Raw genomic sequence first — 27,955 nt, 5'->3', positions numbered from 1 at the left:
ACATGCTCGAGGGGCTTATTAAATGCCTTTGAGTTGAAATACATAGTGCCTGAATACACGCTGGTGAAAGGTTCCGTGTTAATGCAGAAACTTAGGCATTCTTTAGCACCCATAGGAACACAAATCGGTATAACTCACACACAAGGGCAGCTGCGAAATGTGTCAAAGCATTAACAGTGTTCTTCTCCTCTACCCCCTGAGAGGCTTTTTCTAAAAAATTCATCTTTTCAAAGGAGCAACCATTATGTGTTGATCACAATAAAAATGTAGGTGTTTAAGGAGAGGGGAATGCCAATTACCTGATTGAATCATTATACATCATATACATTTATCAAATTATAACACTGTACCCTATAAATATATATAATCAAGGTATTAATAAAAATAAGTATTTGAAATGTAATAGATATATCAAACTACAAAGAAATTATAGCATCATTTAAAAAATTTCAGAAGAGAAAATTTCTGAAATTGTCTACGTAAAATATATTTATATTTGTGAAATGCTACATAGTTATATAGTGTGAAATGTTGTATCATTATTCTCAATCATATTTAGAAGGATGTTTAATAGTATGGGGAAATGCTCACAGACCAAATTAAGTGAAGGGGGAGAAAATATACAAATGAACATATGGCATGATACTGTGTGTGCGTGTGTAGAAGACTAGAAGGAAATAAATATAAACTTTAACAGGAGCTAATTCTGTGTTGTAGGATTATGAATTATTTTCATTTCCTTACTTTTATAATGAGCTTGTCCTGCTTTAAAATCTTTAAAAGAAATTGACTGGAAAAAAATAAAAAATTGATGATAGATAAAATTCTAGTAATATAATACAGATTCATCCCACTGACCAAAACTGGAAAGGAAAACCCCTTTGGATGCTATGTGGAGAGCCACGGTAATGTTTGGTTTCCACAAAGACAAAATAAAACCCCGAAGTCTTTTCAGCATTAAGTACTAGAAGTGTGTGATTGCCATTGAAAGGACATTTGTTCACTTCTCATTTTTTTAGCAAATTCTCATCCTTCCCTCATTCTGCTCCCTCCCATTTCTCTACTGTCCAGATCTGTAGAACAAATGCTAGAGAAACTGGACATAAATAAAACCCAAAGGCTTTAACATACCACAAAGCCCAACTTCCTGTGTCCTTTTTTTTTTGATTCCTGTGTCCTAATGTCATATGCCCACTGTACTCCAGAGAGTAGAAGAGAGCTCAAAAGACAGAAACACTTAAGAAGTCTGGAAGTGGGGCTGGGGATTTAGCTCAGTGGTAGAGCGCTTACCTAGGAAGCGCAAGGCTCTGGGTTCGGTCCCCAGCTCCGAAAAAAAGAACCAAAAAAAAAAAAAAAAAAAGAAGTCTGGAAGTATTGAGACCCAGCATACACAGCTCTCCCACCCTGACTTTATTGGTTTGCTATGATATCAACTGAACTTTGTTGGTGGGGGTGTAGGGTAGGTAATAAGAAGCTAGCCACTAAAGGCAGGTATCTTAAGAAATCATAGAATCCTAGATCTTTATAGCATAAAGGAAAATATTTCAAGAATAAGATTCTTTCCAAACACCTATGACAAAATAAATGTTAGTTCAAAGAAATATCATTTAATCAAAGTACCCATTTTACAGATGAGGAACTCAAAACACAGGGGAAAGTTTTAAATTACTTTATATCTCACAGTTTCCAAGTTACAAAGTTGGGGCTAGGGTCTACATCTTCTGGAGACTCTTCGATTAAAAAATATTTTTTCTAGTTAGGTGTTTACCTCAACTATAAATATTCCAAATACTTACCATACACAGGCACGGATGTTTCTGTAGGAAGATGGACAGAATCTGTTAAACCCTGGCCAGGGTAAAGGGGGGTGTTGAAAGTTTGGATGTTTTACCATCAGCTCAAGACTGTCAGATACAAAATCACATTCATTTTGTTTCCTTGTCACCAAGAATCTGAGTCAGCATGAATTTGGCTTTTGTTCTCTTTCAAGTACCCCCCCTCCCCTTCACCTTGGCCAGGGTTTAACAGATTCTGTCCATTTTCCTTTAAAAACATCTCTGTGCCTTACTATTCTGATAACTTAATACTCCCAAGGGCTGGGGGAAAGCCCAGTTGTAAACTACTTGTAGGACAAGAGTGAGGGCCTGAGTTCAGTCCCAAGAGCCCGTGGAAAACAGCTGAATATCATAGTGTACTTCTGTAATTCTAGCAGTGAGAAGGCAGAGACAGACAGGTCCCTGGCTAGCTACCCTAGCCTAATCTACCAGTCCTAGATCTCAGTGAGAAAAACCTGTCCAAAACCAAAAACAAATAAAGCCCTTGTGATGTAATCATTACAACTTAGCTCAGAAATTGTCATTTAGGAACAATTTGCATTTATCGAGCAACATTCATTCATACAAGCACCCATTGAGTACCTATTATTTGCCAGCCTCTGGGATGGACAACTCATTTTTGTTGTCTTCTCAACTACATCCCTGAGAGTTGCAGCCATGTATTTCTCCATAGCCTCTTAAACACCCATTGCAATTCTAAGTAACTCTAGAGACCTTTTAGTTCTTGAGCAGTATAGACTCAAGCAATCTGTCACCAGTTCAGCAGGTAGAGAATTCTGTGAATGCTGTCATCTATAGTTCTGTCCCTGCTTGTCAAAGTAACATGAGTATAAACCACTTGCTCAACAAAGTATTATCCTGTGACTTCTAAACACCATTATCTTCAAGCAATCAAATTTCATAACTACCTGAAAAGGTGAGATCTTGAAAGTCAAAGGGGTTTTACCACCAGAAAGTTTGAATACTTTTCCTCATTCCTCTAAGTAGAACTTAAAATCCTGAAAAATAATTATATATAAGACAAATAGACATCTCAGGAATGATTGGAATGCCGAACTGACTGTCCTATAACAATGTACAATTATTACATATGAGTTTCAAAACCCATAATAATGAAGGAAGAGAGGACCGAGTACAGTGCTTGCTTGCTATGCAGTGGGCCTTGGGTTTGATCCAAGGTATTGGAGAGAGAGGGAGGGAGGGAATAGAGGGAGACAGAATAAAGTGGATGGAATCAGTTGGCACTTTTACATATCGTCAGTAGTCAAGACAGCCTGGTGTTGGCAGAGGGACAAACACATAAACAACAGAACAGCAAAACCCAGAAGGAGCTACACATAAATATGCCTACTAATTTCTTTTAAAGATACAAAACAGCTCAATGGGAAAGGAGTCTTTTAAAAGATGCAGTTATTTAATGGGATGGCACTTATGTAGAGTGTGGCACGCGCCTTTAATCCCAGCACTTGGGAGGCAGAGGTAGGCAGATCTCTGAGTTCTAGACCAGCCTAGTCTATAGAATGAGTTCAGGACAGTCTGAGCTATACAGAGAAACCCTGTCTCAAAAATCAACCCCCTCTCTACTCACCCCCTTAAAGCACCAAGAATGTGTTCTATACAGGGTTTGGAGAGATGGTTCAGTGGTTAAGAGCACTGTGTGCTCTTTCTAGAGGACTCAAGTTCAATTTCCACCACCCCCATGGCAGATTAAAGCTGTCTCTAACTCCTGTTCCAGGAGATCTGACTTCTTTACACATGTAGGCAAAAGACAAATGTACATAAAATAAAAATAAATTATTTTTAAAAATATAAAAGATTCCAGGAGAGAGTACCTGTAAGGTAAAGTCAGGGGAATTGTGTAACGGAGACCAGTTCTGAGCTGTTTAGCAAGACCCTGTCTCACAAAATCATTTTTTAAAAAATGAAAGGTCCATGTTAAAAGATTTTTAAGACCAACTACAGAATTAGAGGAAATATTTGTAGTGATGTGGAATCAGTGGGGGTGGGGAATCCAGTTAGAAAATGGACAAAGGAGATGAAGTTAAGTCGTTAGGTTTCAGCAAAGAGGCAATTGGGATGGTGACTCTGTGAAAAGACAGCGCCATTAGGGAACTACAAATCAAGACCACAGTGGGACATGCACACCTATGACAGAAGCTGGAATCAAAACCAGTGACAGTACCAAAGGGCAAGGAGAATGCAGAGAAACTGGATCTCTCAGACGTTGCTGTGGGAATGAGAAATGCTACAAAAACACTCTGCAAAACAGTTTGGCAGTTTCTTACAAAACTAAACATGCAATTACCATAGGACCTAGTAATCCTGCTCCTGGGCATTTATCCCAGAGAAATGAAACTATATCCACATTAAATCTCATACATGAATGTTTATAGAAGCTTTATTTGTAATAGCAAAAAAAAATTTAAACACCCCAAATGTCCTTTGATAGGTGACTAGTTAAACAAACCGTAGCACAATTAAAAGAAAGAATGAACAACAACTTGGAGCGGGCTCCAGGGTATGCTCTGGCCTGGCAAAATTGTACAAAAAGTTCTTCACGTTTGCCTCCCCCAGCACAGAGAACTCAATATTCAGTCCTTTCTGACTCAAAAGACCATTTGTCAAAAAGAAGCAGTCCAGGTGAATTCAATTTTGTGGCAATAGATTCCAAGTGAGCATCTGTAAGGCAATAATTTTTAAATGTTATCATTTATCCCACATTGACAAGACACACACAATTCCAAGATGACAGACTTTTCGTGCAGTGCAATTCCTGCCCCTCGACCCGTTTTCAAAGACAAAAGATAAAAGCTTCACTGAACTGTGCTCAGATGAGGGGAATGGGTGATTTGGGCTGATAGCAGAGGCAAAGGAGTTGCAGGGGGGAGAGAAAGATAAAGTAAAAAGGAAAAATGAGGAGAGGAGTGAGCCCCACTGTAGCTGCTTGGACTGTCCAACTGATGTGTATTTGCTAGCTTCTCCATCTGCAGCCCCCAACTCTGACTCTGGCAACTGCTGTCTCTTCCTGAGGATTCCTGTTTTTCATCCTGATAACACTTGAATCATACCTTCCAGTATTTATTGGATCTGCAATTACGAAAGTGTGCGATGAATTATATTCAATGTTCAATAAGGATGTGTGTGATCTACTTAATGTCTGTTTCTCACTTGGTACTGGAAATCCCATGAGTGTTGGGGCTTTTTAGTCCCCTTTGTATAATCCCAGCATTCAACGAAAGGAAGAAACTTGGCACGTGGAGGCCAGGAGTGGGGTTAGCAAGATCCTAACTCAATTAAACAGTTACTTGAAGGAGGATGAACTTTAACTTGTAGTTGTTTTCTCTCGTAGAGTAGGGAAACATTGGCTACCCCACTTATCACAGTGGATAAGACTCTGTAGATATGGGGATATCCTGGGATAAAGAGTTGCTCAGCTTTTTCTACAGGGTTAATGATAATAAAGCCATTCCTTCCTGTCTTTGGAGTCAACACCCATTGTTCATTCCTTGAGATACAAAATCCCGAGCTCAGAATGTGCTTCGTAGAACAATGTGCACATCCCCATGTACATGTCTATTACTGAGAAATGGGGTTTCCTTGCCACCTACCCAGGATCCCTTCAAATTGCCCAGGAGAGCCCATGATGGGGTAGCAACAATGTTTACCTCTGAACATTGCACAGATTAAATGAGACAAGGCTCATAAACCTATCTGTATTGTACTTGGGTTTCATAATTGTCAACCAAGCAAATGAGAAGGAGGGCATGAGACATGAAAACCTTAGGTTCCTCTGAAAAAACAGGGCTTTTACAGCCCAACCCAAGGGCTGCTTTGTGGCCCCTCAGGTTTAACAGCTGGGGCCTTATTTCCTCACTCATAGGTGTGCTGACCTGCCCACCTATGAGGGAAGTCATTCTCAGTGCAATTACTGACAGGCTTTCAGGAAGAGCCTTCCACCCCCACCTCCACCCCTGCCCCACACACCCACACACAAAATGGAGCCTGCCCTTATATTTGCTCACAACAAATTTTAAAATATAGAAGATGATGAGCTTGTTTACTAAATAAATACGTGTGTTTGGATCCATTTGTCATCTCCTTGGCAGATGCCTTTTCCTCCTCCCGTGGCTGAGGGCTTCAAAAGTGCAATGGACTGTGGGATAGGAAAATGCGAGTTATTGGTCTTCTTGGACCCACAAATTATTTACAGAGCACAGGATTTACAGTCAGGAAGGATTTGTTTTCACAGAATCGGGCAAATCCTAGATGCTCTCTATGTATACAAACCGCCTTCTCAACAGTTATGAAAGAACATTTTAAACTTTAAATGAGAGCCCTGTTCACAGGACATTCTCAGCACTGAATTCCAATGAAAGCATCTCATTGAGAGCAAGGCGATCGTGGAATCACCACCTTTGGGTGGCAACTTTTCCTCACTCATGCTGTGACTCAGGAAGTAGGCAAGGGCCCTTCTTTGAATCCATGGTTCACCCTCTGAACTCATTGTATGTCTAAAGAGCAGGCATTAACTTGTAACAGACACCAGTAGGTACAATTCTCCCCATGGTCTGGTCAGCTTGGACGGTTCCATACAGAAGTCCACGTTTAAACTCTGCCCTCCATAGAAGCCATCCTGTTGAAGCAGCTGTTTTCCACCAGCTGCCTAACCAACTGCCATCAGGACAAAATTACCCCCACCCCAAGGCCTCCACCTCAGGACATAATAAACACACTCTCTGGGGCTCCTTCTCTGACCCATGAGCTGCAATTACCCACATTAGAAGTCAGCTCCGATCTTCAGCCATATTTTTTTATTTTAACAGCAAAGGGGCAACCTTCAGATATCCCTCACTCTCTGCACATGTGGAATGAGATAAAACAGAAACGTTTGCTGAGTCAGATTCCCAGAACTAGATCCAGCCAGAAACGATGGGAATGTGGAACCAATCAAGAAGTTAACATGTGTTACAAAGGGCTAGCTTAACGGTTCTCTTTAAAATAGTCTTTAAGGTTTCCAACTGCAGCATGAAGAGGGGAATTCTCACCCTCTATTCCCAGTTCCTTGTTGTTTTTATTTGGAGAGAGGATGTTTTGCAGAATTTGTGGGTAAAGGGGGATTGGGGTGAAACTGAGGTTAAGAATTCATGGGGAATAAGGGTTAAAGAATGAAGCCATTGCTCCTGTGTTGGAGGTCACCATGCAGGCAGTTCATTAAATGTATAGTAATTTTCCAGCAGTACAGGATGAAAATCAGCACATCCAATGAAATATTTCACACCTAGGAAAAGTCAAACCCATTGTTTGTGTGGCCCAGGTAGTATTTTTCTGGAAGGAAAACGCATTTGAAACAAATGTCAGAACAGAAGTGCTACTTATGAGGGACACAGAGACACCATAGCACTTAAGGTTGGAAACTGTCACAATCCCCAGCATCCTCAGACCCTCTGAAGCTTAGCATGCAGATCCAGGGCTCATGTTCACCTACCTGTGTATATAGGTGTCTTCCCTTGTTTGCCTTTCACGGCCAAAGCTTGTGGTCTTATTTCTTTCATATACTACATGAAAAATCAAAGTAAAATAATGGATCCATTGTATGGCCCCCTGCATCTTGGTGCCATGTCAAAATGGAGATCTTAAAATGATGGCTGGGATTAGATCTGGATAGCCATTGAGGAGCTTTCTGAGGCCAACAGTAGAAAGAAGGTCTGTTAAGGCCCATAGCTAAAAATGCAGGTACTCTGAATCCAAAGTGGGAGCCCCTAAGCATCTGTGTTACCCTGAATGGAATTTCTCAGATTTTGCTGTGACACTGGTATAGGGAAAAAGAAATATGGGGCTGGCTGCAAAGCCTAGCTAGGAAGGCCCCCAAGATAGAGAGGTGTCATGGAGGTACTGTGAGGGAAAGTTGCCACAGTGTCAAACTCTCTTCCCGGATGCCTACCCGTCATCTTTTTTTTTTTTCCATCCACTTATACATACATTCCTGTAGTATTTACCGAACACCTATTTCAGGCATGAGCCAGGGCAGGAGTATACAGAAGGCATTTGTTTTCCCTTCTCCCTCTCAATGGTTCTTCTCTCCTCCTCTCGCTCCCCATAATTCAGTGGTAACAGGGCTGGATGGAGGAATATTCAAAAATTGTCCCTGTAGGAGACATCTGTGCCAGGAATTTCCAGCAACCCCCAAGGAGAGTGGCAGATTGATGAGACTCTGGTTGGGACTAAGCAGGGAGTGGAAGGAGGTGGGAGTGGGCAGAGACCTGCAGCCAGCAGTCTGCCTGAGCCCACGCTAGAACTCCCCTTGATAGGATACTTGCTCTGTGCCAGGCCCTGTACATCCTGCTTCTCATACTTCACGCAATATTACTGTCCTTTGTGGTCACTCTTACAATGACACCCTGTTTTATATGAGGAAATTAAAGGCAGGAGTTGAAAGGGACATACCCAGGGACATGTAGGACATGGTAGAACCCCCACTCCAGGTTAACTCTGAATGTCCTATCCTCTTTGGCTTTGGGCTTTAGTTTTTAAAACAGAGTCTTATTATGTTGCCTAAGCTGACCTGAAATTCACTATGTATCCAGAGCTACCCTTAAACTCCTGATCTTCATACCTCAGCCTCTCCGCATGCTGAGATCACAGGCCTACAACCCCACACCCCGCTCCACATTTGTGTGTGCTTACTGTTTGTTCTCTTGGAGCCTGCGGCACATGCTAGAAATGCACTGGACCATGGACCTACATCCCTGGACAACCTGGGCTGCTGAAAATGTCCAAGCATGGGCGAGATAGTGAAGTGCCTGAGTGACTTCAGTGTATCAGGATGAACCTGGAATGAACCTACACTATTCTTTAATATAGATGTATAGCCTTGGGTATTATTTACTAAGCATTACTATCTTACTTAATAATATAATTCATAGGTTGGTAGGGATAGTGAAATGAGATCATATGTGAAAACCACTATACTAATATTTCCTGATGTATGAGTTCTGCTTTGATGGGCAATTAATTATGTTTCTATACTTAACAAAAAATAAGTTTAATTACAAAAATACCTTTATATGTTAGAAACTGTACTAAGTAAGCTAAGCATGATGGCTCATGGCTGGAATCAGAGCACTTGAGGGGAGAGACAGAAGGATTGCCACAAGTTCAATACCTGCCTGAGATCATCTTAAAATTGCAAAAACGTGTGTCCTACTCTGTGCCTTAGTTCACTGTCTCCTCCTTATCAATGTCACTTCTCATCCTCCAAATCTAATCAGCTAGATCTAGAAGTCCCAAGATCACATACATATAGGGCAATCCAAACAAGAATATTGCCAGGTTTAAGTTAAAAGTCGCCCTTATATGTTCACAAATCCTGAAAAATGAAGCCATACTCCCAATCCTTGTACTTAAAATAGCAAATTGTGCATACAACTTGTCTTTAAAAAAAAAAGAAAGGAAGGAAAAAGAAACACCCACAGGTCTACAGTCTCCCATGAGCAAAATCCCGCAAAGAGAGCCTAAAAAGAGAAGTCCTCCACAGAGATCCATTTCATTTCATAAATAATAATGAGGTGGCTCTTTGCAAAGCGTCGACAATTCCTCTGTCACGCAATTCTCTTTATTTCTTTATTTGGATTTTCCTCCCTCATTTTGTAGAACAGCCATCACCAAAGAGCCAGGGCAGCTGCCATTGTGTGCCAATAGATTGTCATTCCATTTTCCAGGGGTATAAAACAACAAGTGTCAGTTACCTCCACATCTCCTATCTGGGGTCATGCCCTGTAGAACTTATTCTATTTCAGCTTCTACTTCTAGGCAGTCAGGGGGAAAATGGGCACCTGCTTCAGTCACTGCCCCAGTATGGACACACTAATCCCTGGCTTTATGAGAAGTTTGCCTTCCATGCAACAGAGCCAGGCTCTTCTAATGGGCCAGCACTTCTGGTTTTAATACCCGAGTCTTGATTTCTAACAGGTGGGTGCCACAGTTGTTCTGCTTTTCGTATGAGCCAAGTTGATGGCTAGGACAAAATGCAATTCTTCATAAAGATCCTGTGAAGGCATGGGATGCTCTTAGTGTATGGGGGAGGGGGAAATCAGCTCAGTCTCTCTCTCTCTCTCTCTCTCTCTCTCTCTCTCTCTCTCTCTCTCTCTCACACACACACACACACACACACACACAAACACACACACATTATAATATTTGTGAAAATCACAGTGATATTAGAACACAAGAGCCACCGAGCTCTGGATATGTAAACTGAGGCACTAATAAGGAGTCACCCACTGACTGACATTATTAGGCGGCTGATGCTACTGCTCCCTTCCCTCCCATCCAAGCTCGTTCTGTGGTGATACAGCCACCTAGGTTTGTTAAGTGAAGCCCAGAAGTCTTTATAAGACATGATGAAGGGGGCTGGGGATTTAGCTCAGTGGTAGAGCGCTTGCCTAGGAAGCGCAAGGCCCTGGGTTCGATCCCCAGCTCCGAAAAAAAGAACCAAAAAAAAAAAAAAAAGACATGATGAAATCAGAAAGAGACATGGTCCCTGTCTCTGGGTGTAACAGGGACTATGTTATTGTCTACTTCCATGAGAAATGTAAGGCTTTGAGAATGTGTGACAGCCCTTTTTGCACCAGGACAAGTAGTTAGGTGAATGGGCAAGCAGATTCTGAGTTGTCATATCTGGTGGCTTTGTATATAATACAAATGGGTTTCTTTTACCAAAATATAATAGGGGGTGCTTAGGAGATTGCTCAATTGGTAAAGTCTTTGTTGTACAAAACTGACACCCTGAATTCAAATCTCCAGGACCCATGTAGAAATCTGGCTCAGGAGAGTACCTGGAATTTTTGGGCTGGAGTGATGGAGACAGGAAGATAGATCCCTGGAATTTGCTAGATGGCCTGTCTAGCCAAAGGGATGAGGTTTGGGTTCAGTGAGAGGCCCATCTCAAAAATTAAGGTGGTTGTCAATTGAAGAAGACAACAAGTGTTGATTTTTGGGTTCCACATGCATATGCATGTGCACACACATACAGACACACAGGATAGATAGATAGATAGATAGATAGATAGATAGATAGATAGATAGATACATATATATATATACATACATTCATACATACATAGACAAATAAATGAGAGTTAGGAAAGCCTGAATATCCCACATGTTCCTGGGTTCATTATATTCTAAGTATGCATATGCAGATCATGGAACAAATGTATTCCTTAAAATAGGGGATGGCTTCTTTCTCTCAAAGTCTCAAATAGGAGGCATGATAAAAAGTGACCTAGAGTTGTCTACTCTGTACCTTTGTATGTCTGCCTCTCCTTCATTGCCTTTGCCTTCTTAAAAAGCTCTCAGTTTCCCCAACGCCTGAGACTCTAATAGCCATAAACAACTTATGACCCCCGTTCCCTCCTGTGTGTCTGTCTGTTTTGACATATGGTCTCATTATGTAACTCTGATTGGCCTAGAATTCTATATAGATCAGCCTGGCTTTGAACTCCGAGATTTGTCTGCCTCAGCCTCCCAAGTGCTAGGATTAAAGCATGCACCACCATGGCAGGCCTCTTCCCTGTGAGTTTGCACATTCTTCCCATTTTGTCCTTGCCACTTGCTAGCTTTGTATCTTGAGTTTCCTTACCCATGTAGCTCTCAGAGTCTTCTCTAAAGTGAACCTGGTAGCAATCATAGCACCTATCGCACAGGGCTGCCGTGGAGGGTGTAAACGACTGTGTACAGCGAGCCCTTGCTCAGTGCCTCAGTCAGTCCTGTTCATTCCTTCTGCAGTGGAAGTGTCTTTGAGGAGCAGCCTTGTATGATGTCGGACCTAGTTTCTGTTTTTTATAGCCCTTAGTAGTAAAAAAGAAAAGGAAAACTTTCTAAATAAGGAATTATGGATACAGCATGTGGGAAAGTCCTCTAACTTTGTACAAGACTATAAAATAGTGAAGTTTCAGAATACTTCAATATTCTGTTTACTACAAAGTCCCTTGAGACCCTGCACTATAGCAGATGCTCTAACCTGGGGGAAGGTAAGCCATACTGGAAATTAAACAGTACCCTCCATCAGCTTCTTAAACCCAGTCCAGGCATGGTGGGATAGATTTAAGAGCTGGTGACTTGGCATGAGGACACGTTGGGTTTAGTGGGAAGAAAGAAGATTCACAAAGAACTGCTCAGCATTCTTGGAATTGGGGATCATTTGTTCTTTTGGGGAGTGAACATCTTCTCAGGGGTGAGCATTTGCTCTTGCTGGACAGTTTCATTGACTCTACCATTCATTCTCAAGTTCCTGGTTTTGAGGAAATAAGGTTGAGCTTTCCAGGAAAGTTCAGTCTGCCCTGACTGGCCTGAAGTGGAGATCCCACCAGAAACCCTAACAAGATGTCTGAGGTTTTTTTTCAAAGCTCAGTCTAGCAAGAAAGCCTCACTTTTACCTCTCAATGCCTGTGCCACCTCAGAGCTCCTCCCAGCCTTCCACCCTTACAGGAAGTTGCTCCAAGACACCCTCTGTGACTTGTTTTGCTCAGTTTGAATGCTGATTTTGCTCATTCTCCTAAATAACTCAGTCATAAGATGCTAAGACGGATTCTGCCATATATCTTAGAGAAGTTTTTACAGGTTAAACTACTTCAGGACTCTTTTCCTATCACAACGATTAACTCATAATAATGTTCAGGGACTGTGGATTCACTGTGAACAGAGAAGGATACTAACAGGTTTGTGAGAAGGCCTGGGGCCCAAAATCATTTTCGCAACCATGATCTTGGCCAAAGCTCTCTGCCTTTCTGGGCCCCAGTTTCTAAGGCATTAGCATGTGATGCCTGCCTTTGGGGACCTACAAAACAGATGCAAGTATTAAGAGGGATAAGAAGGCACAGTATGCTATGTTAGCAGAAGGAGAGCTCTGTGCAAATAAAAACAGATCCAAATTAAGCAAAAATGTGATGTTTCTTGAGAGTTATTGCCATATGTGGCCCATATATGATCAAACAAGCTTTCATATAAATTCTCCAGATTCTGCAACTACTTAAACCTTGTAAATGAGCAGAAAGGTAATTGTAAAGGTCATTATCTTTACTCCATTCTTAGTTAAGTAGAAACTTTTCTTTGAACACTTGTCCTGTTGCTATAGAAGGACCTGAGTGGTCTCTAGTTCCAAGGAGAAGAGGAGCAAACACTAACAAACCTTAGCAGAAGGATTTCAAAGACCACACAGTTTAGAAAGGCAATCAATCACAAATCCTCAGCCTCCTGGGCATGGTGGCCCCAACCAAACTGACAGGGAGAAGAAATGTTTGGCAAGTTAAAAATAGGTAGGACTTCTTATTCTCTGTAAAAACACAAGTAAAAAGGAGGATTCTCCACATGTGGTGGTACTAGTCTGTAATTTCAGCTACATAGGAGACTGAGGCAGAAGGTTGGAAAGTATAAAGCCAACTTGGGCTACGGAGTCAGTTTCAAGTCATCCTAGGTGGCTTAGTAAGATTCTGTCTCCAAATAATAAGCAAAACCAAGACCTAAGGGCTGGAGAGATGAGCCAGTAGATGACATAATCCTTAATATAGGATCACAGGACCAGAGTCAGGACCCCCAGCACCTACACAGAAAATGGGGCAGGCATGGTAGCCTACCTACAATCCCAGCAGCACTCCAGAGACAGAAACAGTGATCTTAAGGGCAAGCTGGCTACCTAGGCTAGCTGAATTAGTAAGGTCCAGGCTCCATGAAAGACACTCCATAAACAAAATGGAGTTTGACTGAGGAAGACACCTGATATTAGCTACTGGCCTTCACAAGCATACACACACACACACACACACACACACACACACACACACACACACACACACACACACAGTGGGTGGAGGAGTGTGGATTCCAAGTTTAAACTTCACACAGAGGAAATGAATTGCCTCTCCAGCCATCAGGATAAGTTGTCATTTTATCTTTACCTGGAAGCCTACATAGGAAGAAGCCAAAGGCCCCCAGCTCCCTATCAGCCTTTTCCATCTAAGACCAGCACCAGCAGCCCTCATGACAGGCCTCTTTCTGTTTGGCTTCATTTCCTGTTGTCTCATTAGCTTTCTCATTCAAAGTGGAATTTAAGGTTGGAGGAAGTTATAAAATCCAACCTTTATAGTTGCGGGATTTTCTCAGGAAAAAACAGTATGTCTGTTCAACCTCTGGAAGAAATACATGTATTATTTTACTAGTACTACAAATAAGATGGCTTGAGGCATGGAAATTTATTGTCTCCCACTTGTGGAGGCTAGAAGCCCAAGATCAAGCCGTGAGTGGGGCCACGATGTCTGAGAGCACTAGGTGGTGAGGGGCTCAGCTATGTAGTTCTGGTATTTGTCAACAATCCCTGGATTGCAGCTCTAGCATTCCAGGCATGTGGCCATCTTCTCCTTGTGGGTCTTCATGTTATCTTTCCTCTGCCCATGCCTGTCTCTGTGCTAAAGTTTCTCCTTTTAAGAAGCTATCATCAGTCACATTGCATTAGAGCCTACCACAATGATTTCATTTTAATTTTCTTGCCTCTATAGGGACCCTGCTTCCAAATAAGGTCTCCTTCTGAGACACTCTTCATTAAGATTTTGGCATGTCTTTTGGGAGGGATGCAACTGAAACCATATACATTCGTAGATGAGTGATATGAATGCAAAGACTTAGCCTTGACCAAATTTACCAGATAAATTACCTTTTGGTTTTTTGCCTTTGATTAGGAGAAGATTACCAAGGAGTAGAGAATTTACCCCTTCTGTTATTCATAAAATAATATTAAGATATTAAATATATTATATATTTTAGTGTATATATTATATAACATATATAATGAACACAAGTTCAAGCTATTGTATATACATATGTGCTTTCCTGTATATATGTCTTAACCAAATTTCAGATAAGTTGTCATTTTATCTTTAGTGATTTCAGAAAGAAGGCAGCAAACCAAGTCTCTGTTCTTATCAGAATATAGATCAGGAGTGGTACACATGAGTTCAAATCACTGCTAGATAAAACATGGAGGAAAGTGATGACTAGTAATAATTGCCACTGAAATACTATACCTTATGCAAAGATAGCATTAACCGTGACCACTTTTAACCCTGTTCAGAAAAGGGAAAGCTCAAAGCAAACCTGAGACTGACCGCAGAGGTGGAGGAGACTTAGTTACTCGTCAGGTTTCACAGGACCTTGGGAGGATTCTGGTCTTCCCTCTGTGCTTGGATCTGGGGTGACCTTGTCCATCTGCCTTCAGAAGGAATGCAGATGTGTGAACGACTGTGACTGTGCTTCCTTCTTCAGCTTAGACAATTTTTAAGTGAACCCAGAGCCCTACCTATGTGCCTGAGCAATCCCAGTGACTACAGCAGGACCCTTCCATGCGCAGACCTGAACCTTCTGGTTCTCATTACACTGCCTCTCAAGAGCCAAGGCACTCGGATTTGGGCTTGAGAAGTTTTTTCCCTCCTGTATAAAGGCTAAAGGAAGGAAGACTTCTATTTTGTCTTCTTTAGAGGTTGATTCATCACAGGGAATGGGGGAGAAGGGAAGAGGTATACAAGGAGTGCTGCCTGCATTTGCGATAATGAACAATGGAGCCATGAGGCTAGGAAGATAGAAAGGCCTTATCATCAGCAAAGCCAACCAGGCAAGCCAATGAGCAGACGCTATGCTCGCAACTACAAAGGCTTTCGCACTATTGCAAGCCTTGTCATGAAATACTGGAAAACGTGAGGCAAGGGATAGCAAATACCTAAATTCTAGTCCATAGAGTCTATGTGTGCATACATGTTCATGTATATCTGTAGATATGTGCATTTGTGTGCACATGCATGTAAAAGTGTAGAGACCAGAGGCCAATGCTGGGTGTCTTCCTTGACTGTTCTCCAACTGATTGTTTTAAGATAGTCTCTCATGGAAGCTGGAGCTCATCGACTCCTTTAAGCTGACTGGCCAGTGAGCTCAGGGAGCTGTCTGTATCCATCCCCATCTACCAAGCCCACACCCCATCCACCCCACCCCTGCCTCTCTAGAACTGGGATAACTAGCAAGTCTCATTAAGCCTGGCTTTTTACATAGGTTCAGGGGAAAAACTTGGGTCCTCACAGTTGCAAAGCAAGCACTTTACCTACTGAGCCAACTCCCTAGCCCCACATACTTGTCTTCATCCATTCAGAAACTTTACTGATTGCTTACTGTGTATCAGGCACTGTGATGGGCGTCTTAAAGAGTTTGCAGGGACTAGGCTAATGGCTCAGTGGTTAAGGGCACTGGCTGCTCTTCCAGAGGACCAGGTTCAATTCCCAGCAACCACATGGCAGCTCACAACTGTCTGTAACTGTAGATCCAACACCTCTTCTGTCCTCTCCAGGCACCAGGCAAATACATGGTGCACAAACATGTGTGCAGGTAAACACCCACACACATCAGATGAAATTCTAAATTAAAACAAAGTTTATGGTCCAAGAATTAAGTAGTAGGGACCAAACTGGGAAAGAGACTTGAGGCTTTCTTTTCTATTTGAGGGATGTATTCGTATCTGTATATGTGTGCATGTGTGGTCATGTGCTCATGTGCACGTATACATGAATGCTTTTCTTTTCCCCCAGTGTCTCAGCCATGGCCCAACGCTCTTTTACTTTCTGTAATATGTGCACACACCTCCAAAATTGTAGGCTCCCTAAAATTGACGGACAGCCTTCCTATCAAAAGAACCTTTCTTCTGAATCTTCTCTCCCTCTCAGCAGCCAAGAGATGGCAATTGCCCCAGTCAGGATACATGCACATGTACCACGTGGCCACACTCTGGGTAGAGCTGAGACACATAGTAGCTTTGAGTTAGGGAAAGATGCATGCCAGTTAGGTCAGTTAAAAATCATCCAGACAGCCTATAAAATCAACTGTGGTTTGACTTGGACATATGCCACTGTTAAGAGGCTATATACATGCACCCTGCTTTAAAGACTTTGCTCAAAGCTCCCAGTTTTGAAAGGGAACAGTGAATGTGCCTGACTGGATTTTGGAAGCTGTCTAGAGCCCTCGCTTATTGACACAAGTTGTATCAAGGAGGTGGTGTAGCCCTGGTTGCAGCATCTGATCCAACTCTGTGCCCTCCCCAGGCTAAGATGCTGAAATCCTGTCAAGTGAACTGTCCTCTATTTGGTTTCAGTAGCCTTGTAGAGCCCACTAAAGGGTTAAATGTGTGGTCTGCTGTGGAGTTGAGAGCCTTGCACAGACACAAACCTACCTTGTCTTTTTAAAATGAGAAGGGACTCTGGGGCTTTGTGGCAAATGGTGTCGTTTTCTGGAGCAGGGAGGAGGGGGGAATTAATCTCAAATAAATGATTAAATTAAAACATAAACTGAATTAGAGGCATACATTTGGGATTTTTTTCCTTACATTTTTATGGAAATTATGAAATACACCCCTATCCCTTTGTTCGACTTTAAAATTAAAACAACTCAGCTTCTCCACACAGGAGGAAAGGGGTTCCCAGGACCTGAAATTTCCAGTTTTTCCTTGTGTATGGCTTTCTGTATTTATTTTTGAAAATTTCGTGTTCAGCTAAGGCATGGTTCCCCATTGTTTTGTAGTCTTATTGTGGTCTGATTTCACACTGGACTACTTACCTTTTCGTAACTAAATTCCCAGCCCACAAAAAGTTATTTCTCTTACAAGGAGCCTGGTCTCTTATTTATTTCACAACCTTTATTTGTGTATCAGATGAGCCATGACATTTAAACTATGCTTGATAGCTTAACAGATTATAAGAACAAAACCAGATGGCCCAAACAAAAATAATGCTTTGATTGCTTTCAAATTCAACGTCAAAAATTAAAAACAGCTTTCAGAAAACCTTGACATTTTTTTCTAGAAATGACTTTGAATCATGTATGTATACATGGACCTCCTGACCCCCAAATTAGAAGTATATAAAACAAAAATTTAACAATGGCTAGTTAGGAGTGTTTTCCTCTTTTATCTTTTCTGTGGCTATTTTCCCCTGCAGTTTGTTTTAGAATAAGACTGTATATGTGTATATATTTAATGGCTGCCTTTTAGCTTAATTTGAATGGCGCCTTTTTAAGGGATCCCGTCGAGGTGTTTTTCTTTATGAAGAAAATGGACTTTGTTAAGCGTTAGCAGTTCATAATTCTTCCACAGAAAATGGTGAATAACGTGCAGTTACTTTAACACTGTGTTTCTTGAGGCTCCAAACATAACCTGTCCCAGAGTCTTTTAGCGGGGGTGCAAGTCCATGAAAGCATTTATTTCATTTTCTAGCTTATTTTAGTGTACCTTCAGCATGTAAAACCTTTATTAGTCACAAATCTCATTCTCTTTGAGAACGGTTAGCCAAATAATTCTTTAAAACTGGATTATAAGAGAACCCTAGTTTTAAAAGGCTCTCAACTCTTGAGGTAGTACACAGGACAAAGTTAGATTACGACTGCCTGAACCGCTAAACTACCAAGCTTTCAAGGCATCCAGATGCTTTTCTCTCTGTGTCTCTCTTGTCTCTGTCTCTGTCTATCTCTGTGCCTCTCTTCTTGTTCTGGATAAGAGCCTTTATTACAACTCTGACTCCTTTTTCTTCAAAGAAGATGCAAGAGAATGAGGAAACTTCGTTGCAAATCCAAGCTCTGACAGTTCTCTTTTCTCCGAGCTAATTGCATGCTCTTTTGGAGTTTCCTTTTCCTCTCTGTTTCCTTTTGTTTTGACAACAAGAGTCTGGAAAAACAATATACAAATGATCACTTTGCTGTCTCGCGTATACTGAATTTTAAAAATAAATTAACTGTCAAACCAGACAGCTTCCAGGGGTTTATGGAGTGATCTCTTTCTTCAAACTGTTCCAAAAACAGATGTGGAAATGTTTAGCTAATTCCCCTCCTTGTTCTCCAAGCAGAATTCCTACATGTCTCTAGTGACATCGGAGGAGATGGGTGGACAAAATTCCCACCTGCTTTCTAGGAGATTTGTGATTTAGACTTCTCACTTTGCTCAGTAACGCCACAAAACTGATTTGCACTTGAGTTTTTGTGTCTTTTAGAAAGTTTTGTATGCCGACGTGGCTCATGCCTTTAATCTTAGCACTGGCAAGCAGAGACAGACCCATCTTTGAGTCTGAGGCCAACCTAGTCTACATAGGAAGTTCCAAGCCAGTCAACTCTACATAGTAGGGCCCTATTTAAAGAAATAAAAAGTAAAAGCATCCTGAAATTTCAAAGTCCCTATATCTTAATCAATATAAAATTTATCTAAAGTCTACCTCTGGGCTCCACATGAACACATACAGTAACACATACACCACACACACACACACACACACACACACACACACACACACACACACACACTATAGTTATAAAACCAACTAACAAACTTATTCTTCTAGCAATAGTGAAACTCTGTTCCCTTTAACCAATGTACCACCTTTTGCACTTATCTCAGGTCCTATTTTTAAGTTTTAGAACAGTGGTTCTCAACCTTCCTAGTGCTAAGACCCCTTAATATAGTATCATGTTGTGGTAACCTCCAACCATAAAGTTATTTTTTTGCTACTTTATAGCTGTAACTTTGCTATCATTATGAGTCGTAATGTAAATATCTGATATGTAGAATATATGATATGTGACCCTTGTGAAAGGGTCCTTCAACCCCCAAAAACGGTCATGGCCCACAGAGTGAGAACTACTGTTTAGCACTGATGAATATAGTAAGTAATTTGTGTCACAGCATTGTATTAGCCTCCATAATTATTCTGAAGATATGAATATACTCTTTTCATTCCATGGGCATATTGACAGATTGATAATATTTGGGGATAAACCTTGGCTCTGTACTGACTATGTATATACTGTCTTTACCGTTATCCCCCGAACAGTATAGCCTAACAACTGTTTATATCATAGCGGGTATTATAAGTAATCTAGAGATGAGGTAAAGTGGCCTGAAGGGTGGGGCAGGGTTGTGTGTTTTTAGTATAAGAGAGTTGAGCATCTGCAGATTTGCGAATTTCCCCAAGCTTGGAGAACCAGCCCTCCTTAGTGAAGGACAACTGTATCTGTTTTGGTATTTGAATTGTTATTTTTCACTTTAAATATATCAAGGCTAAACTTCACAAGTAGCATTTTCAGCCATTCCCTGCAGAGATCTTGGAATGATAGCACACCTATGTAGTTTCTCTCTGCACCTAAAGGTTGCCATTTTGTCTAGTCTGGCTATTCAGCCAATTCCACTGGCTCTGCCTCTTGGCAGGTAGGACAACCAGCAGCCAAGCAACTTTTTTGTGCCTTCTGGAGATCTGGCCCTCCTGCTTACAGCACAAGAAGCGTTTTGCCCATTGAGCTATCTTCCTAACCCTCATTTCATACAATTTTGATGTAAAGGGTTATTTGGAATATGGGCAGTCTTGGGGAGAGGAAGGAAAGTGAAGGAAAATTTTTGTTGAAGGAACTAGTGGGAAATGTATATGCATAAACCACATTCAAGAAAACAGAAAGTTCCTTGTACTCTGGAACTGCAAGGAAAATAAACAGTTTGCATCCAGGTGTTAGAAGAGTTTGCCTGGCTACTCTATAGCTCAGTCCAGGACAGTATGTTCCATAGTTGAGCCCTGTTCGGTTAAACCAACAAATCTCAGTTCACCGTAAGGAAAATTTGCAATCAAGGCCAAATGGGGCTCCCATAATACATACTCTAAAACCTGTTTTCTAAGCCCACCTGCCAGAAGCTGGACAGTAGTCACAAGGTGAGCACTCCTGTCTTTGTATTTCCCTCCTCCTGGATCCCCAACTGCCCCATCAGCATGGATGGTTTCTGGAGAATTTAGGGGGAATTCTGTTTACATTCCACATCTTTTGGGCTGCTGTGCACAGTTCCAACTGGAACTGGAATACCTTCCGTCTAGGCCTACATCATCTCCCACTTCCCTTCTTAGCCTCTCGGCTGCCTTTGGCCCTGGTAACCCCAGGCTTCTCCATCCCTTCTCTAGATCATATGCTGCCAGCCGAGCTCAGTTAGGTGTTAGGAAAACCAGCTCATGTGATGAATTCACACTGTGTGGTGAATGACTTATAACCATTCCCCAGCAGCATGTGGGTGCATAAACACGCCCTTCTCCCTGGTTCCTGCAAAGAGCAGGCAGCTGGGGAGAGGATGGCTGCTGTATTTTTGATGAGGTGTTTTCAGCAAAAGGGGGCCCATCCTAAAATATACCCTTGAATTACTGGACTCTGACTTAAGAAGCCCATTACAGTACATTCTGCTCTCCTCCTAATCTCCAGCCTTCCCCTTCTCCCTCAGAGCCATGGGACCTCAAGCATGGTCTGCACTAACTTTCATTAAAGGTTTTTTTTCTGAGTCCAGAGGTACGTCATCATGTACATATGCATCTTTGTTTATTGCTTCTGTTACGTGGCAATCTGTTGCTGGCTCTGAGGACACTGGAGGAAACGAGTTCTATATTGTCCAAGTTTGGAGATTTGTGCTAGTGATTACTGAAACAGTGGCGTCAGCAAACTCTCTCTTTCAAACTGAATCAGAGCAATAGAACTTGAAAAGTGGGTGTGGAGCAAGAAGATAGTCTAAAGTGAGTGCCTGGGGACCAATTGGCTTGTTTCTTGGAGAATGTAGGCATTTGGTAACTTTATTTGGATTATTCATGAGAGAAGGGAAGAGGGGGGGATTACACAAAGGATGCTTGGGAAAGGGAGAGGAAATGGATAGATTAACTCTTGGACCAGCACAGCTTTCAATTGGAGCCTCAGTTTGGGGATTGAGAAGAAAAATGAGATGAAAGAATTGTTTCCTTGGCCTATTCCAGGAACTACTTAATGAGAATGGTTTTGTTCAGGACAGATGGCCCCAAGTAGTGAGATCATGTTAAAGAAAGGGAAGAGAACCAAGAGGAGAGAGGACTGGAGAAAGGAAAGAAGGAAGAGATGAGAGAGAGAAAGCTAGTCTAAAGCATCTTTAGGACAGGGTGGTTTCTTTAGTTACAGACAAAGTGACATTGGTGGGTGGCTCTCTCTCTCTCTCTCTCTCTCTCTCTCTCTCTCTCTCTCTGTGTATGTGTGTGTGTGTGTGTGTGTGTGTGTGTGTGTGTGTGTGTGTGGTGTGGTGTTTCTGTCTGTCTGTCTGTCGATCTATTTGTTTCTCTATGTATGTACGTCTCTGTCTCTGTGTGTCTCTGTCTCTGTCTGTGTTTCTGCTGCTGCTGCATTTCTATTGTTTTTGTGAGAAAAAATGAAATCAGTCAGTCCCAGGAGTGACAACTTAGAAAAAAGACAGAGTGCAGAAAAGTCTCCTTCGGCTTCTTTTATATCACCCCCAACACTACAGAAAGAATGAACAGCCATTGCAAGGAAAGAAAGCACAAGCAAACAGGAGGTACTCTTCCGAAACCGAACATTCCAGCCCGGCCAGTGCACTCACTGTGTGCTTTCCCTTTGAAAACTCTGCCTGTTTACAAATGGGAAAGGGGAATGTCTTGGGGTCTTTTTAGCCTGATGCTATGAAGATAGTAGGCACTCAATAAAAATTTTCCAAGGATGAAGTCATCTATATGGGGAATACTTATCAGGGAGCAAAAGTTAATCTCTATACTTATTTATGTACATGCACTCATTTCTTTCCAATTTTTGGGCACTTTCCATTTGATTCATATCCTTTTCTGTGTTTAGAGTGAAAGCTAAGTTGGACACTATCTGCTGATGTTCTCCTTTCTCCCTTGTTGCCTCCTCCTGCTGCCATGTTTTAGACACTTATTCTTAGCTTTATTTTTCTCTTTCTGCCACTCTCTCTTTTGAAGGCAAAAGGCAAAAAGAACCCAAAAGCTAGCGAGTGCAACAGAATCTAGGCATAGAATTTAAGAGCTAGTTGGTCAGTCTACACAGAAAGCATAAACCAAATGCCTCCTTTTTCATGTAGAGCTTCTTTTAAGTAGTTTATATACAATATACATTTAAAATGTAAAAAGCAGAAAGATGGAAACTTCCACGTGAGACAGAAGTAAGTTTTAATTTCATTGCGGGAGCATGCATATTAAAGATAACTAGCATGGTTTCTTAGGACTTTATTTATTTATTTATTTGGCCAGGCTGTGGATGAAATCCAGGCCCTCCCATATACTATGCTAGTGTTCTACCTCTGAGCAACATGGGCCTGGCATGGTGGCGTATGGCTTCTTTAAGTTGACTATCTCATACTGTCTGCTATAAATCACATATTGTTCCCTCATGTGGAGAAAGAGACTGCACTGATCAGGATTATTATCCCATCTTCCGTAAGGCCAGTGAAAAACCCAAATGAAACAGTTTCCATATTGAAGATTAAATCAAGGAAAAATACAATTTAATTTGAACTAGTAACTTAGTCTGCCTTAATGGTGCAATGTTCTCACATACGTTATCCCAGTGAGTCCTTCCATATGACCTACTTTCTTAGCAAACAAATTGAATGTTAAAACCTAAGAAGAAGTCTGGTGAGAAGGCTCAGTGGGTAAAGGTGCTTGCTACCAAGCCTGATGACCTGAGTTCAATTCCTGGAACCCACATGGTAGAAGGAGAGACTCCTGAAAGTTTTCCTCTGCCCTCTGTCCCCTGTATACTTATCTCCTACAATGAAATAGAACAGAGTAAGCGAACACCTTTCCACAATCAAATATAACAAGTTTAAAAAAAAAAACTAAGGAGAAATTATATTTTATCCCTGGCAACCACATAATTAAATGTGTATGAATGACTTGACTAAAAGTAATCAAATTACTTCATCTGGAACTCTTATCAGTAGCATTGTAATTCATGATGACCAAAAGATTCTCTGATATAATGGGATTTCAGAAAATCAGAGAAATTTCAGAAAAGAAGGAAGGAAAGGAGGGAGGGAGGGAGAGAGAGAGAGAGAGAGAGAGAGAGAGAGAGAGAGAGAGAGAGACTAGACAAAGGTACATAGTGAGACTTTATCAAAATAGAAGGATAAAACCAAGAGCGAATGGCAACAATAACATTCTGCACCTGGTGCGATGGCTTACACTGAAATCCCAACACTTCTGAGGTAGAGGTATGAGGACTGCCACAGTTCAAGGCCAGCTTATGCAACAACATAATGAGTTACAGGCCAGCCTTGGCTACAGAGTAAGACTCCATCTCAAAAAACATAACCCCTCATTGTACTTCCTTCAAGAACTCATAATTGAGCTTTACCTACACCATGAGGTAACTTGCCTCTTACATTTTTGTGTGTTCTAGAATCCCTTCCTGGACGCTTTCCTGTCTCCAGTGAGTTGTCACCCAACCCTGCTGCAAGAATGAAACTCATCAAGTTCCTAGGAGGTGTGGTCTTCTTCACCCTCATGTTCTCTGGCTACTCTGAGCAAAACCAAGTGAATGTGCTGTGCTCAACAGATTGGTTCATGGTCACCGTCCATCCCTTCTTGCTGAATAATGATGTGTTCGTTCACTTTTATGAGGTGCACTTGGGCCTTGGCTGTCCTCCCAATCATATTCACCCACATTTCTACCAGTTCAACTACCGAGTTACTGAATGTGGCATCCGCATCAAGGCCGTCTCTCCAGATGTCGTTATCTACAGCTCTGAGATTCACTATGCTTCCAAGGGCTCATCTGCGAGATATGTGATTCCTGTGTCCTGTGCTGCTCCTCGCCGGTCCCCTTGGCTCACTAAGCCCTACTCCGCGAAAGCACCTAGCAGTAACATGGGCGCAACCCCGAAGAATGATACTTCCTACCACGTGTTCACCTTGCCAGAGCCTAGCCAACAGCCCAACTGCAGCTGCCCGCCTTACGTCTTCAATCAGAAGAGCATGTAAACCCCACATCATAGGACAGAGTCTTTGGAGGTCCATCTTGTGTAGTCATCTGACTGTGCAAATATTTCTGGGGACTAGTGTGTTCACTCAGATGATCTGAGGAAACCCATATAGTGCCCAGATTTGAGGGCTTCTGAAAATTCTGTTTCTAAGAATTAGTATGCAGTATTTTTTACTCTCAGCTAAATAAATGCCATTACAGCTCTTTTAGGGGAATTTTGGAAAGGGGCGATTCATATATAGCTGATTGTAACTTTTTTTAACTATTTTTGTATCTTTTAAAACAATAATAAAGTTTTGATTGGCATTGAATTATCAGTTGGATGGTTTTGCTTCATAAACGTATATCTCGTTTTGTCTATGGACCAGGAATTAGTCTAAGTGGTTTGCCAGCATTGGTGCCTGGGTTTTTCTCTCTCTGGGATGATTTCCCACCCCTTCAGGTTCCTCTACAAAGCCTTTCCCAGGAGAATCTCTTGCTCTATATCTGTACTTCCCGTCTTCTGGTCTTCTGTTTACCACCACCAAGCTTAGCACTAAGTCTCCGTTGTTTGATGTCCAGCTATACCACTTTTTATGTACAGAAAGGATAAGCTAGTTATCTTTAAGTCTCCAGTGGTTCTGGGAAGCAGGCAAGTCACGTTCCAATGCTCCCATGCTAGGTTCCCAAGGCTGAGCTGGATCGTAAGCTTACAGAGCTATGATAACAGCCCTCCCACCCACCCCCAACCTATAAACTATCAGAAACCAGCCCGAAGTGTGGCTATCCAGTAGCTTTCTCAAAGGCTTAGAGCACTGAGAGGAAGTGAATAACTCAACAACTATTTATTATGCAGTGAAACTACATGCAGACCTGGCTCTAAACACCAAATAAATGGTAGTGAGAAGAAAGGGACTCAGAGAACTTGAGGTCACATAGCTAGTAAGCAAATAAGTAAATAAAGATAAATTCAGATAGTGACAAATGCTATGCAGAACTTCAAACAACGTGACATGGGAACCTGGGGAGGGACCAGGCCTCCATGGTCTTGCCATTTGAACTATGTCTTGGATGTGAAGACTGAGATAATCTGGAGAGAAAATATTCCAGATAGTAGAAACATCTCCTTTAGCCCTCACTACAATCTTATAAAAGAAGTGCTCTTCTCACACCCAGTTTAAAAATAAGAAACCTTTTCTTTTTGGAAGAGGCAGGAGGATTGCTACAAGTTTAGACTACTATGATCTACATGGTGAGTCTCTGTCTCAACCCCCCCCACACACACACACATACACACACACTCAGGGTGTGGGGAAGAGGGAAATTGAGGCATGGCTGATTAAGAAAGCAATTCACAGGCATATAACCTAGTAAGAAGCAAACCCTCCAAAATATCATGTTGAATATCATATGCATAACATCCTTATTTGTCAATAAAAATTAGTTTTTGAAGAAGAAAGCGGTATTCAGGAGAGATGACTCAGCAGGTAAGAGAATTTGCTGCTCCTCCAGAGGACTCAAATTCAGTTTCCATCATCCATATCAGGCAACAACCATCTATGACTTGAGCTCCGGGAGATCCAAATCCTCTGGCCTCTGTTGGCACCTGCACACACATGCCCACCCACAAACAGACATAAACACGTGTACACATAATTAAATATGTTAAAAATAAATCTTTAACTAAAAACAGAAATGCAATGTTGGAGTGCAATTTTTCTCATTAATGAAGGTGACGTGCTTTAGCAGATGAATAAAGATTTAGAGGGTCATCACCACGAAAAGAAACATTCATCTCTTGCCCTTTTCAATAAACTGAGAGGTTACAATACCTGGGAGGCAGGTATAAATGCAACAAATATCTATTACAATTATCTTAGGGGTCAATAACTACATTAGATATTGGGAATTTAATGGCTGACAAAAACCAACACAGTTTTATGTGATACAACCATGTAAAGTTATGTAAGGTGTTAGAGGCTGTAAGGCTATTTAAACCCATAGCATGGGTTTGCACAAAGATATGAGGACCAGGACTGAGGTCATTGGAAAAAATGCCAGGAGTCTATTCCAACCCAGTGGAGAGGCAGGACAAAGGGACAGATGATAATGGGAAACAATAAAATGGTGACATCAAAGAAGACAGAGGTAACCACAAAATGATGTGTGGAAAGATTGGGAGGACAGGCAGATCAGTTCTAGTCGCCAGGGCAACAGATAAACCTAGATGGTATAAGCCTACAATTCATGAAATCGGGAACCATTGAGGAGGTTCTGATCTGAAAGTTTCATTGAATTAAGATGGAGAAGGGCTTTTTAGGCAGAGAGAATGTGAAGAGAACTGAGTGTGCCTTTTCTGGAAGCTATCAACTGCCAATAGCACCACAGCTATAAATGGGACTTGGTGAGGCCCTCCCCAATTCATGCTGGAATTTCAGCTGGCTTGATCTTGTGTGTGTGAGGAGGGATCTTATGCATCCAGCCACAGCTGCTGTGATATGCAATAGCCCCCATGCTCCTGCTGATGGCCCTGTGCCCCCCCCCACACACACACTGGCATCACTAAATGGATTCATGGGTTAAAAAAAGAATATATGAGCTTGGCAGTGAAAAGTGATGAAGAGGTATGGGAGAGTTCAGAAGGAGGCAGGAGGAGTAGGCTTGATTTTTAGAAACACGGTAAACATGCATGAAATTCTCAAACAATAAAAGAAATGCATGTGGGGGGCTGGAGGGATGGCTCAGCGGTTAAGAGCACTGACTGCTCTTCCAGAGGTCCTGAGTTCAATTCCCAGCAACCACATGGTGGCTCACAACCAACTGTAATGGGATCCGATGCCTTCTTCTGGTGTGTCTGAGGACAGTGACAGTGTAGTCACATACATACGTTAAGTAAATAAATAAATCTTTTTAAAAAGAAATGCACGTGTACAAAGAAATGCTGATCAGTAACCATATTTTACATAATTTGCCATCCCAGTATAATTAAGCAATGTTTTTAATCAGGAAGAAAAGCTGCGACACAGCTCTGGAAGACAAAAAGCTATCTTAACCCTGAGTCACATCTCCAGCCCTCCAGCCCTGAGTTAGTTGAGTAATTTCATTAGCTTGTGATACACCACTCCAAAAGAATGTTTTCCTTCTTTGTTGTGGTGATGCTCGGTTAATTCTCAAGGTGACAAGGTTTATAAACCTGTACAACATAGTGCTCAGAAGGGTTGTAAGAAACACTTTGTTGCCATCAAAGGAAATGAGCATTGTTCACCTTTCCATGTCTAGAAAAGCCAAGAAGA

The 27,955-nt window shown here is 41.7% G+C and overlaps 1 protein-coding gene across 2 annotated transcripts in view; it reads left to right on the top strand.

Moving 5' to 3' along the window:
- Positions 1-24,994, top strand: part of Plac1 (placenta enriched 1) — a 133,793-nt gene extending 108,799 nt beyond the window's left edge. For both annotated transcript variants that reach the window (XM_017602056.3, NM_001024894.1), the window contains exon 3: positions 24,102-24,994. In XM_017602056.3, the coding sequence (XP_017457545.1) occupies positions 24,161-24,682 (522 nt within the window). In that variant the 5' untranslated portion in view covers positions 24,102-24,160 and the 3' untranslated portion in view covers positions 24,683-24,994. The remainder of the gene's footprint in view (positions 1-24,101) is intronic.
- The last annotated feature ends 2,961 nt before the right edge of the window (positions 24,995-27,955 follow it).

The sequence above is a fragment of the Rattus norvegicus genome, chromosome X (genome assembly GCF_036323735.1).
Source record: "Rattus norvegicus strain BN/NHsdMcwi chromosome X, GRCr8, whole genome shotgun sequence".
Classification (NCBI taxonomy): Eukaryota; Metazoa; Chordata; class Mammalia; order Rodentia; family Muridae; genus Rattus; species Rattus norvegicus.
This window is presented reverse-complemented; position numbering and strand designations above follow the sequence as displayed.